The following is a 13,196-nucleotide window of genomic DNA, read 5'->3' as shown; positions in this document are numbered from 1 at the left end:
TTGTTGACAATCTCACCAGCTCGCTTCAAGCTGAGAAGAAGCACTTTGAAGAAGCCCACCAAAGTCTCAAGTCTGACAACACAGAGCTTCAAACAACAATCCATGACCGTCTTGATAAACTCGAAGCGGAACTTGCCTTGGAAAACAAAGCCATGGATGACCTTGCCCTCTAAACCATGAAGGTTAAGACTCAGGCCTTGAAGCTCACTGAGGCACTCAAAGAAATTGATGATCTCAAGACTGAGCGAGCAGTTATCAAAAGTTACGTTGGTGATGTGCACTCTCTTCTCTCCAATATCGTGGAAGAACATGATTCGGTCCTTACTATCACCGTTCAACGGCACTTGGCTGAGAAGCTACGACCAAATATTGACATGCTGAGCCGTACTGAAGGTGGTCTGGTGACTGTTGTCCCTCCGAAACAAGGGGGAGAAGAAGGTCAGGGTCAACCACAACAACCTCCAACAAGCAAACCTACTTCACAACCAAAAGTCACCACTGAACCAAAGGGTAATGAAGCTTCGGGTTCTAGTGTGAAGGACAAAGGCAAAAAGATTATCGGTGATAATGAAGAAGATAAAACCGAAATCGATGATAATGTTGAAGGAGAAACCGAAGGAAATGCTTTCGAAAGAAAGCAAAATAACTGAGATCTTGATGAAAAGCTTCGCAAATCAGAAGAAGCAGAGAGGGAAAGAAAATTAAAATAAGTAAACGATGGATTGGAACGTAGAAAATCTCTATTTCCTCTATGTTCTTTGGAAAAACTGTTAAAAGAAGCAATCGAGTCTCCCATCACTCATTGGCTCGAACCTGTCCTCTCGTTTGATCGTTAGAATTCCAGAGACTCTCAGTTCGACATGCCAATCACCTGAAAGACGTTCATATTTTCTTTGCTTTGAGTCAACGGTTACTATCCCCTCTCCTGACCTGAAGGTTGATCGAAAACTAATTGAATACTATCTCGCTTTCTCTCAACCGCAATACTTGACTTGGAGCAAACAAAAGATCACACCAGTCAATGTATTGAAACCAACTTCAGCAGGGAAGTTTATAAATGTGAAGTTTAAGGTGAGTTGAGGCTTAGAGAACTCGGTTAACATGATCTTTCTTGCTAATTTGCCAAATTTAAACCCTCACGACTGGATCCTCCTGAAGAATATCTTGCTGACTGATGAACAACAATACGAGACTATCATCGATCACATGAAGCGAATGTTGGTGTGTTACATTCTTGAAGTGGCCAAGATGGATCAGGAGATCACCTCTGCCTTGAGGAAGAAGCCTATAATCAAACCAATTAGCAAGGCAAGCGACGTGAATGTGATGCGGATGGGTAAGATATACTCGAAGTATCATACTGTCATGTTCACTAGAGCCGAAGGGAAAAAGTGTCGGTTCGCTCTTTAAGACAAACACCTATTCTCCACTTCTTGTCTGGAGCACATTCTTGACATCATTTACAATTGTAATCAAAACAGTGAAGCTGATAAGAAGATTTTTGTAGCACCTGGTTCCTAGTACGTATTCCTTGTAATTAATATTTCTTAACTTATGCATTCTTGCCTTGGACTCGGCGAGTTGAAGGACCAACTCGCCGAGTAGGAGCGGGATAAGACACGGGGTCTGAGCTTTGGACTCGGCGAGTCGGTTCCCGGACTCGACAAGTAGACCATGTTTGGGCAAAAACCCTAACCCGGGTGTTTGCACCCTATTTAAACGCTCTAACTTGGCCTCCTTTGTCCCTGACACTTCCTGAGAGCTGTAGAGCGAAACCCTAACCCCCATATTGTTCTTGTGAGTTATTTTGGCTTTGTGAAAGAGGTTTCGAGCTTAGAAGAAGAAGGAGGAGATTGAAGAGTGCAATGAGGTGAGGTAGATCCGGAATCTACACTGTGAGAAGCTTTCATTCAGGTAGAAAAGTTCTTACCTTGATCACTAGTTCATTAGATCCCCTTTTTGTCCCAAATTGGTGGTTTTCAAGCCCTAAAACCTCAAACTCCATGTGTTTATGCTCTATGTTCTGAAAGGACTTCAGATCTGGACCTTATGGGAATCTTAGAAGTACAAAGTCTTTGTGGTTGAAGTGATTGAGGTCCCTATTGAGTGTATGACCTCATAAAGAGCTTGGATTTGCATTTTGGAGCTTATAAGGCCATGCATGCATGTAAAGTTTGCAACTTTACATGATGCGCATGCCCTAGGAGCATAGATCTATGGTTTGGAAGTGTTGTATGTCTCAGATTTGATCTGTATGGGAAATGGGTTGAAGGGACTCGACGAGTCCCAAAGTGGAACTCGGCGAGTTCTATGAAGATGGTCTTTGACTTGGCGAGTTAGATGAACAACTCGACGAGTTGTTCTTAAAACTCGGCGAGTCATATGAACTGTTACTGAGTAAAAGGGGCTTAAGTGTTGAAGGTCCAACCCTTCGTATCTGCACGTGAAATTAGCAATTTAACATGTAGCAATAGTCCCAGAAACCCAAATCCTCATAAAGAATGCTCAGGTGAGGATTTGGAAGCGATTAAGAGATCTGCTCGTGGGGACTCGGTGAGTTGTTCTTGGACTCGGTGAGTCGGATCGCGATTTGGTTCAATCGTCCCAAGTAATGAGTTAAGGGTGACTTAGTGAGTGGGAAGAGGGACTTATCGAGTAGGGTCGGGTTAGTAGGAGAAGGACTCGGCGAGTCTGTGCCATGACTCGGCGAGTCCAGTCAACTGGAAGTTGACTTTGACCAAGGAGTTGACCTTGGACCAGGGGTGGGTCATTCATTTGACCTAAGGGTATTTATGAGTGGCTAATTTATGTTTATGGATTTACAGTCGGAGGATTACCGGTGCAGTAGTCAGACGTCTAGCAGTCAGACTTTCGGTAGCTACTTTTCAAGGTGAGTTTCCTTCCAGTAGGAACGGGTCTAAGGCACCCAGGCCGGCCCATATAGACGATATGTTAGTGTCGGAGTGTGGGTACAACCCGTATCTCATAGTTGACTTTGATTATGATATATGACAGTATGATATAATTGTTTTGACTCGTTGTCTGTGTGATACTTGTATGTTATGGTTGAGTAGCTAAGTGTGGGCAAGGCCTGTATCTCTCTGATAGTGGAGTGTGGGCGAGGCCCATATCTCTCTGATAGCGGAGTGTGGGAGAGGCCCGTATCTCTCAGATAGCGGAGTGTGGGCGAGGCCCGTATCTCCCAGCTAGCGGAGTGTGGGCGAGGCCCGTATCTCCCAGCTAGCGGAGTGTGGGCGAGGCCCGTATCTCCATGAGTGTGGGCGAGGCCAGTATCTCCTAGTTGTTCATTGAATGAATGCATGGTATGAGGTATTATGGGCGAACTCACTAAGCTTCGTGCTTACAGTTTATAGTTTTGGTTTTAGGTACCTCTTCAGAGAAGGGGAAGGAGCAGGCACGGTAGCGGCACATCATACACACATCTCGTTTTCCGCACTACGAGATTATTCTAGGATTTGTACTCTGACACTATGGTTGATTTCATGTTTTGGCTTTCAGACACGTAATATGTTTTTAGAAATGATATGATCGAATGTTGTTTATTTTCAAACGTTTTCCAAGTGTTTAATTAAAAAATGAAATTTTTGGACTTGAAAATTGGGTCGTTACAATTTTTTCAGATATGCTTCGATGGTAGAGTGACTTTCGTCAAACTCTTCTCGCCATCATACCGATTTTGTTTAAGACTGTGAAGAAATCCACCCTTACTCAACTGAAATGATCTCTCGCCTTAATTGATGCAAGGGGCGAGATTGTTGAGTTTAGGAGTTACGTTATTGGGCTTTGTTAGTCAGTCCAATATTGTCATGGTATGGGTTTGTCCATCCGTGTTTTTGATATTAGGGTTTAGTATTTATGGTGCATGCATGCATCGTCTTTTAAAGGCATCGTTGGATGTATTTCATTAATTGTACTGTAACCCTAGTACACCTCTACAACAGAAGTTCTTTGTTGATATCTTCTGAGGTGTTGTAGTTTTAATCATTCAACACTTGTTTGATTCATCGTGTGTTCATTCCTTGTTGACTTTTAGTTTTACTTGTTAAGAATCTAAATGATCTTAAAAGAGTTTCAACTCATCAGAAACAATAGAGAAACGCCTCTGAATAATGAGAATGGTATGGTGGAACAACAGTTTTCATGGGAAGATCAAATGTCGGCCCTCAATCTTACTGAAGATGAAATAGTTAATCTTGCCTAGATTGAAGATGGCGAGGATGCAAATTTTGATGAGGAGAAGATGATGGAGTTGCAGTTCGATTTCATGGTCTCCACCACTACTACCACCAAATAGTTAGTGAAGTTATTAGTTAGAGAAGTTTTCGATCTTAAAAATGAAATCTATGAAATTAAGAAAGTAAACAAGCCCTTTAAAGAAAAACTAGATGCTCATAATAAAGATTTAAATAGGATTAAGGGGGAATATAGCACCGAATGTGTTCACCATCATTATGGTAAAGAGCAAATTGCCAAATTAACTGCCGAACTTGATGCGTTAAAAGCTAAACTTAAAGATGTTGAATTTATCTTTAAGAAATTTGATGTGTCAAGTAAGATAGTTGAATCTATGATAGAAAACAATTGAAATGGAAAGATAACTAGAAAGTTGGCTTAGGGTATCAAATTGTTCCACCTCCTTTTAATGATAATTATGTTTTATCCTCTGAGACTATAGAAATAGAAAGACCTACTCAATATGGTCAGCCCCTATACCAAATTCAGTTAAGACTGAACAATCTGGCTCCACTAAAAGTGTTGAGGTTAACGATATTGAAGTCTCTACCTCATGTGCAGATCAAGTAGTAGTATAAGATGAGGACAAGGAGAAATTTAATAATGCTAGCTCTATTGTAAACCTTTCAAAGACTAACTTTTCTTTTTCTTCTGTTTCAAATAATTCTTTGAAAAAAGATATTAAAACTGCTATTTTGGATTCTTTTAAAAATTGTGTTGATGTTGGTTTTAATTCAAATTCAAACAGTCTTGTTTTTGAAAAATTTAAGCCACGTAAAGTTGTAATAATGTCTGATAAATGTAAATATGCATGTGGAAATTCTTTGAAGCAAGACTCTTTTGGGCCAGGACCAAGCTCCAATAACACTTTCCTGAAAAGATAGACTAGTTTTAATTGTGGGACTCCAAGTCACATTGCTAGAAACTGTCCACATCATTCACATGTTCCCTTCTCTGAATTCGGATGGACGAATGTGCCAAGGGGGAAATCTTCTAAAAGAAATCCTTTGAGGTTACGTTCCCATAATAACAATTGGAATGATGACAAGGCCAAGAATAAGGCCTTCAAGGACAAAATGAAAACTGACTTGAGAGATGGCTCAACCAAACCAAATCAGGTAAGGTTAAAGTCATCTCAATGGTTGTTCTCTAGCTCACACTTACAATAAAAGCCTAAATCCAAAGGCAGTCCTACCCAAAAAGGCAAGTGAAAAAGGTCCCATTCGGTCCAACAGAAAAGTACACATATCAAATTACCAATGGGTACCCAAAGTCCTTTCTTCCAAATCATCAATTGGTACACAAAGGTCTTCAGATTCTTTGAAATCATTATTCGATAAACAAGATATGGTATGGGAAAGAGTATCCTAAGTTGATAGTATTAGTCAACCCAGTTTCAAGATGGATTGGGTTTCCAAAACTAATTAATCACGCAACTTGTGCAGGAACATTTACGTAGGAATATAATCCGACCTTGGTATGTTGATAGTGGTTGTTCCAAGCACATGACATGAGACATATCTCAACTGAACGACATTCAAAAAATTAATGGTGGCTATTTCTACTTTGTGGGAGGAGAAAAGGGAAAGATCATTCAAATGGGGACCGTTATAAATGGTGTGTTGAATTTTGAAAACATCAACTTCGTTTCTAAATTGAAACATAGTTTGCTGAGTGTCTCTCAAATCTGCAATAGAGACTTCTCAACTCATTTCACCAAGAAGTAGTGCTTAATTCTAAAGCTTGTCATTTTCATTCCAGAAGAATGGATCTTGGTGAGATCAGAACGTCAAAACAATGCCTATATCATCGACATTAATCACAACATCCTGGAGAATGTTACTTGCATGTTCTCAAAGACTTCTAAACAGAATGCTATACTCTGGAATCTTCGCCTTGGTCATGCAAATGCAAAGAATCTAAATCTTGTTGACAAAAATGATCTTGTTCGAGGGTTGCATATTAAAGGTTTTGTCACCTTTAGGAAGTTTGTGGTCTATGTACAGGAAAAGCATCATCGAAAACTGCACAAGACAAAACTAGTCAACTCAATTGACACACTTCTTCAATTGCTTCATATGGATCTCTTTGGACCAGTGAATGTTCTTAGCATCAACAAAAGCTCTTATTGTCCGGTTATAATAGATGATTACTCACGTTTTACCTAGGTATTCTTTCTGAAGAATAAGAGTGAGACAACAAAGTTGATCAAGAGGTTCATCATCCTGATTGAGAATCATAACAATGAAAAGGTGAAAGGCATCCTGTGTGACAATGGGACAGAATTCAAGAATGCTATTATGTACCATTTTTGTGCGAAAAAAGTGGTACAATGCAAATAAAGTGCTACTTACAAACCTCAACAAAATAGTGTTGCTGAGAGAAGGAATAGAACCCTAATTGACGCTGCTAGAACAATGTTGTGTGACACAAAATTATCCGAGTTCTTCTGGGCTGAGGCTATCAATTGGGCGTGTTATGTTCAGAACCGGATCCTAATCAACAAACATCAAATGAAGAATTCGTATGAAATCCTCTATGGTTACAAACCAACTGTTGCTCATTTTTGCACTTTTGGATGCCAATGCACTCTTCTTCATCACGAAGCCATTCCAAAGTTTAATTGAAAGGATAATGACTGCTACTTCATTGGATATGCTGGATGCACTGCTTATCGGGGCTACAATAAAGCTACCAAGAAAATCGTGGAGTCCTTTGATGTCCGTTGGCAAGAAGAAATCGAGACAAATGCGCGAGTCGGCCCTGATTGGTTATTTGATTATGTTGAATTGTTTAAACCATTTTATGTTTTTTCTGATACTGTTTCAGGTTCCCGTCTAAATTTCTGTTGATCAAGTAGGAATGATGAAGAAGTGAGCATTGTTGAACCCATCAAGCCATTGATACTGCAAGGTGAATCTACAAGCTTGAATGGTGGCACTCTGGCACCCCAACCAGCAGATGATGACACACCTACTGAATCTTCAATAAAGGCCTGATGATTCACTAATTATGGAAAAAAATGTCGCCTCTACTAAAAATGTGACCGCTGACTCTGCTGAAACTTTTGATTCTACTTTTATGGATTTTCTCTTTCCTGAGAGAATTCCTTATGAGTATGTGGCGAGTACTTCGTACGACTTCCGATCATCTGATAGAAGTGATTCAGCCACAGGCAGCATAGAGAACATCACTAATCTTCAAGTCTCTCCATAAGTGGTGGATCATGAGATTTCTTCAAGGGTTCAGCGCAACCATACCATCGAAAATGTTATAGGTTCCCTGGTAGATGGAGTCAAAACCAGAAGCCAGAGCGGATATGTTAACGAATGTCTATATTCGTGCTTGATATCCCAAATTGAGCCAAAGAACATTGAGATGGATCTTAACGAACCATGTTGGGTGGATGCCATGCATGAAGAGCTAAATCAATTTGAGAAGCTGAAGATTTGGCAACTGGTAGAACTTCCTGAATGAAAGAAGTCTCTTGACACAAGATGGTTTTTTTTCGCAATAAGCAAGATGATAGTAGGGTGATTGTGTGCAAGAAAGTGCATTTGGTTGTTCGTGGTTTCAGGCAAATAGAAGGTCTTGATTACCCAAAGGTATATGCTCCGGTAGCTTAACTAGAAGCAATTCAAATCTTCTTAACATACGCCTCCTATATGGGTTTTACTGTATATCAGATGGATGTCAAAACTTCCTTCTTGTATGGAGAAGTAAAAGAGGAAATCTCCGTTGATCAACCCCAGGTTTTATTAACTCAAAATTTCCAAATCATGTGTACAAGCTGGACAAGGCACTTTATGGTCTTCATGAAGCCCCTCGACCTTGGTATGCAAGTTTGTCATAGTATCTTTTAACTCATAGGTACACAAGAGGCACGATTGATCGGACGTTGTTCATCAAAAGAGTGAAGAAGGACCTTATTGTTGTTCAAATCTACGTGGATGATATCATTTTTGGGTCAACAAATGATGAATTATGGAAAGATTTTGAAAAGGTAATGAAGATGAGGTTTGAGAAGAGTTCTCGATGTTTCTGGGATTGCAAGTGTGTCAGGATTCTTCGGGCATTCTACTGCACCAAGGCAAATATGTTGATGACATGTTGGAGAAATTCGAGTTCAAGGATGCTAAAATTGCTTTTACTCCCATGGATGAACAACCACTATTGACATCAAATCCGGATGGAGAATCGGTTGATCAAACTCTATAGCAATCCCTGATTGGTTCTCTGATGTATCTAACCGCTAGCAGACTAGATATACTCTTTGCTGTCTGTCAATGCGTGCGGCATCAAGCTCATCCTAAACTTTCTCATTTAATTGCTGTCAAATGAATTTTTAGGTACCTTAAAGGGAGACCAAAATTGGGTCTTTGGTATCCTAAAAATCATGAATTTGATCTTTATGCTTTTACTGACAGCAACTATGGAGGTTGTGACATTGACAGGAAATCTACAAGTGTTGGATGTCAATTCTTCGGAGACAGACTAATCTCGTGGCAGTGCAAGAAACAACAAACTGCGTACACTTCGACAACTGAAGCTGAATACATTGTTGTGTATGCTTGCTGTTCTCAGGTCATCTAGATGCAATATCAACTGCTGGATTATGGTTTGAATTTTCTTGACGCTGCTCTCTTATGTGATAATGATGTTGCTTTTCAAATTGTTAAAAATCCAGTTGAGCATTCTAAAACAAAGTACATAGATATTAAAGTTCATTTTATACGAGATTGTTTTAAGCGTAAACTTGTTCATTTGGAACAAATCCACACAGATAGTAATGTGGCCGATGTGTTTACAAAACCTTTTGGAAATGCTCGTTTTGATGTGTTTGTGAGTTTTCTTAAAATGACTCGTTTTGAAGATTGATAGAAACTTTTTGTACATTTTTGTATTTTATTTTTGTTTTATTTAAATTTGTTCATATTTTTTTTTCTTTCTCCTCTATGCATAAATTAGGGGGGGGGGGGGAATTAAAACCAAACAAAAATCATAGAATTCAAATTTCCAAAACTATGTTTGTTTTATTTATGTTTTATTTCTTTTTCAGAAAAATCTAAAACCCAAAAATATTTTTACTATTTTGAGCGTATTTTTTTTTCTCTTAGTGATTTTTATTATGTGCTAAGTTTATTTTAATTTTATTTTTATCTCAAAAATTTCATTTCTCTTAAAATGCAAATCCAAAAGATTAAGAGACTCAAGGAGACTATTAGGTCCTATTTTGTCGGTTTGTTCTAGGCATATATATTATAGGCTTTGTTATTATTTGTTTAGGGCTTAATTTGGGTTTTTGTTTGGTTGGACCGAAATCAGTCTTGATTTTGGTCCTATGGTGCTTTCGGTTTTGGGTGTCCTTGTTCCCTATATAAGGAGACTTAGATATTTGGTTCTAGAGCTAGTAGTTTTTGGTCATAGCATTGTGAAGGCTCCATCATACTAGATGATTTCTTGAATATATAATCGTGTGCATTGGATTGATTTCGCTTCTTCTTCTTGATTTGCTTTGCATTGATTCCGAATTTGTTTAGCTTATTCGATTGATCACTAGTTGGTTCATGTTTTTGGGACTTACAATTGGTATAGAGCCAATCTAGTTTCAACCTTGTTAAAGAAGGTCGAATTTGTATTTTTTTTATTTGATTTAATCTGTGATCGAAAATTCTTTGATTTTGTTATTAGAAATTGTTCATTGTTGCTTTTTTGTTCTTGGTGTTCATCGAGGATTCAAGGGAGAAGAATTGAAACTCTGTTTGGCCGAAATCTACTATTTTTGGCAGAAATCTACTATTTTTGGTAGAAATCATTGTTTTTGGCAGAAATCCTCGTTTTCGGCCGAAATCTATTGTTTTCGGTCAACCTCATATGTTGTCTTTCTAAGTTTTCAGTGTAACACTCCTTGATTTTTGGACTGTTTTACTTTTAATCAATTAAAAAAATGGAACCTCAACACAGTGCATTACATCAAGAACTGGATTCAATTATGGGAACCACTACAAGAATTCCACGTCTTTTATTAGTTGATGGGTTTCCAGAATGGAAGTTTAGGATTGAAAAGTACATTAACATGAAAGATTTTATGATATGGAGAAGCATCCTTAGAGGTCTGGTTAGAATTACCACAACACTGGAAAATGGTACTGTAATTGACCATGAAGTGGAGAACTACACTGATGAGGACTTTGAGAAGATTAAGGAACAAGAAAAGGCACTTGCAACATTGACCATGGCATTCTCCCTTGATATTGCTCAAGGATTCAGGGAATATGATTCTGCAAAGGCTCTTTGGGAAGCCTTTATAGAAGTTTATAAGGGAAACGATGATATGAAACAGAGCAGGCAGGATATGCTTCGTCAATAGTTCAATATGTTCAACCATGTTCTTGGGGAGACTTTTGAAGCCCAACTATAATGATTCATCACACTCACTACTGAAATGAGTGCTGCAGGAATCTTAGTACCCCGCTCTGAGATAAACAAGAAGCTGTTAAACTCTCTTCCAAAATTGTGGGACATGAATGTTTTTGTCATTAAGAAGACCATGGATCTTAACAGGCTGTTTCTTGCAGAGACTATGGCTGTCATCAAGGCCTGTGATATGGATGATAAGCAATGTGAGATAAATCATGTAAATTCCTACTCCACAACAAATCTGGGAATCTCGACAAACAATGCTTTTTCATCATTCACTGTTCCACAAACTCATGATATTCCTCCTACTATGCCTTATCAACATCCAGCCTCCTCAAAAGCTCCTGCTTTAATCTCAACTACCATAGAAGATGAAGAAAACATGGCACTAGCTTTTGGCCTGGTGAAATGTTACAATGCTTTCTTGGCTGGAGACTTGCCTCCTCAAATCTCAATTGTAGATCTTGATCAAATCCATCCAGAAGATGTGGAAGAGATGGATATCACCTGGCAAACTGAAATTGATGTGTTTAGGGCTAAGCAGTTTGATAAGAAGACTGGGAAGACCAATTAGAGTATGAATGGGGACAAGAAGGTAGGGTTCACATAGGCAAGCTTAGGTGTTTCAATTATCACGAGCCAAGTCACTTTGCTCGTGATTGCCCAAAACCAGACAAAAGGGAGAATCTTGACAGGACGCTGGTGCCAGTTGTGAATAATAGAGGAGCTGTCAACAACAATGAAACTACAAACCTAGCAGTGGTGGCTTAGGGTTTTGATTGGGAGGATCAGATTCAGGTGTTGCACATTACAGGGCATGAGACTGCAAATATGGTGCAGATGAGTGAGCTCCCTGATCAAGATGCTGAAGAAGATGCTGAAGCCGAGATAATGCAGCTGTAGTTTGCTTTTATGGTTTCAACCACTCCTGAAACGAAAGAGGCCAGTGAAGTTTCTCGTTCTCAAAATTGTATGGATACTGTTAAATTTCTACGTGATCAAATTGATATATTATGTAGAGACAGTGAGGACCTTAGGTATCAAGCCTATAACCTTAGAAAGGGCCAAAAAACCTCTAAAAGAATAACTAGAAGCCAAAACCAAGGACTTTAGAAAGTTTCAGGAAGACTATAGTAACAAATGTGAGAACTATAACTATGTTAAGAGACAACTTGCCACCTCATTACTGACGAGCTTGATACATTGATCATTAGATTTGAAAATGCAAAATTTACCTTCAAAAAGTTTGATGTGTCAAGTAAGACAGTTGAGACCACGATACAAACACAGTTAAAATGGCAAGACAATAAGAAAGTAGGTATAGGGTATGACACTGTTCCTCCTCTTTTTAATCATAATTACACCTCTATTCTTATGACTAAAGAAGAAATGGACAAAGAAACACACCTTCAGTATGGCATACCTGATGTGGTTGTGCCAGATAATAGCTCCAGGGTGAATGATACTAATGTCTCTACTTCATATGCAGATTTATATTTAGTACAAGATAGGCAAGAAGCTGGATGAAATGTTTTGATAATGATTATGTTTTAAAAACTGATACTTTAGTTTCTGATCATTCTAGTTTGAAAACTATTTGTGATGAATGTTCAAATAGTGCTTCTTTGAAAACTGATAATCTTACTATTTCTGATAAATTATTTTATGTGTTTGAGAAATTTAATTCTAATGGACCTGTCACTAGCAAATACATGCCACCTAAGACAGCCAAACAGACTGAGCTATGTAAATGTGCTTGTGGAAATAATAAAGGACACGACAAGGACACTGAACCAAGAACGAGCGGTACCAACTTCTACATGAAGAAACAAACATGTTTCCATTGTGGAACTCCTAGACATATCGCAAGAAATTGTCCAAACCGTGCATATGTTCCATACCATGCACAAGGTAGGCAGAATGAATCACGAAGAAGATCTCTTAAGAGAAAGTTCTCGAGATCTCATTCAATTGATGGTGATTGGAACATTAATAAAGACAGAAATCGGGTTGCTATACTTAAAAAGGACAAGGACACTGAACCAAGAACGAGCGGTACCAGCTTCTAATGAATCACGAAGATGATCTCTTAAGAGTAAACACAATGTTTCTATGACCTGGGTTCCAAAATCTAATTAATCCTGCATATCGTGCGGGAACATCTATTAAGGAATATCGTCAGACCTTGGTATGTCGATAGTGGTTGTTCTAGGCACATGATAAGAGACATTTCCCAACTGCAATACATTGAAAACTTTAATGGGGGTTATGTTTCCTGTTGGGATTAAAACCCTAATTGAGATTTGATGAACAAGATGCAGAAAATAAGAACAAACACAAATATGAAGATATGTTGAATGATCACTCGATTTATTCAATTATGAGGAACAAATTACACTTTAAGGAATAAGAATCTAGCTCTACAAGAAACCTCACAACGTGGCGGCTACATTTTACCTCACTCTTAACCCTAATTATGAATAATACATGACTATTTATAGGGAAAAGACAAGTCTTGGGCT

At 38.6% G+C, this 13,196-nt stretch overlaps 1 protein-coding gene across 1 annotated transcript; it reads left to right on the top strand.

Annotated features, from left to right (window-relative positions):
- Nucleotides 1–7,751: 7,751 nt before the first annotated feature.
- LOC145095752 (uncharacterized) lies at nt 7,752–10,008 on the top strand. Its single transcript, XM_079033582.1, has 6 exons — nt 7,752–7,859; nt 7,941–8,053; nt 8,125–8,271; nt 8,604–8,636; nt 8,682–8,838; nt 9,946–10,008. The coding sequence occupies exons 1-6, from the start codon at nt 7,752–7,754 to the stop codon at nt 10,006–10,008; spliced, it is 621 nt and encodes a 206-aa protein (XP_078889708.1).
- The last annotated feature ends 3,188 nt before the right edge of the window (nt 10,009–13,196 follow it).

The sequence above is a fragment of the Lactuca serriola genome, chromosome 3 (genome assembly GCF_051521515.1).
Source record: "Lactuca serriola cultivar US96UC23 chromosome 3, Lser_US96UC23_V15, whole genome shotgun sequence".
Classification (NCBI taxonomy): Eukaryota; Viridiplantae; Streptophyta; class Magnoliopsida; order Asterales; family Asteraceae; genus Lactuca; species Lactuca serriola.
This window is presented reverse-complemented; position numbering and strand designations above follow the sequence as displayed.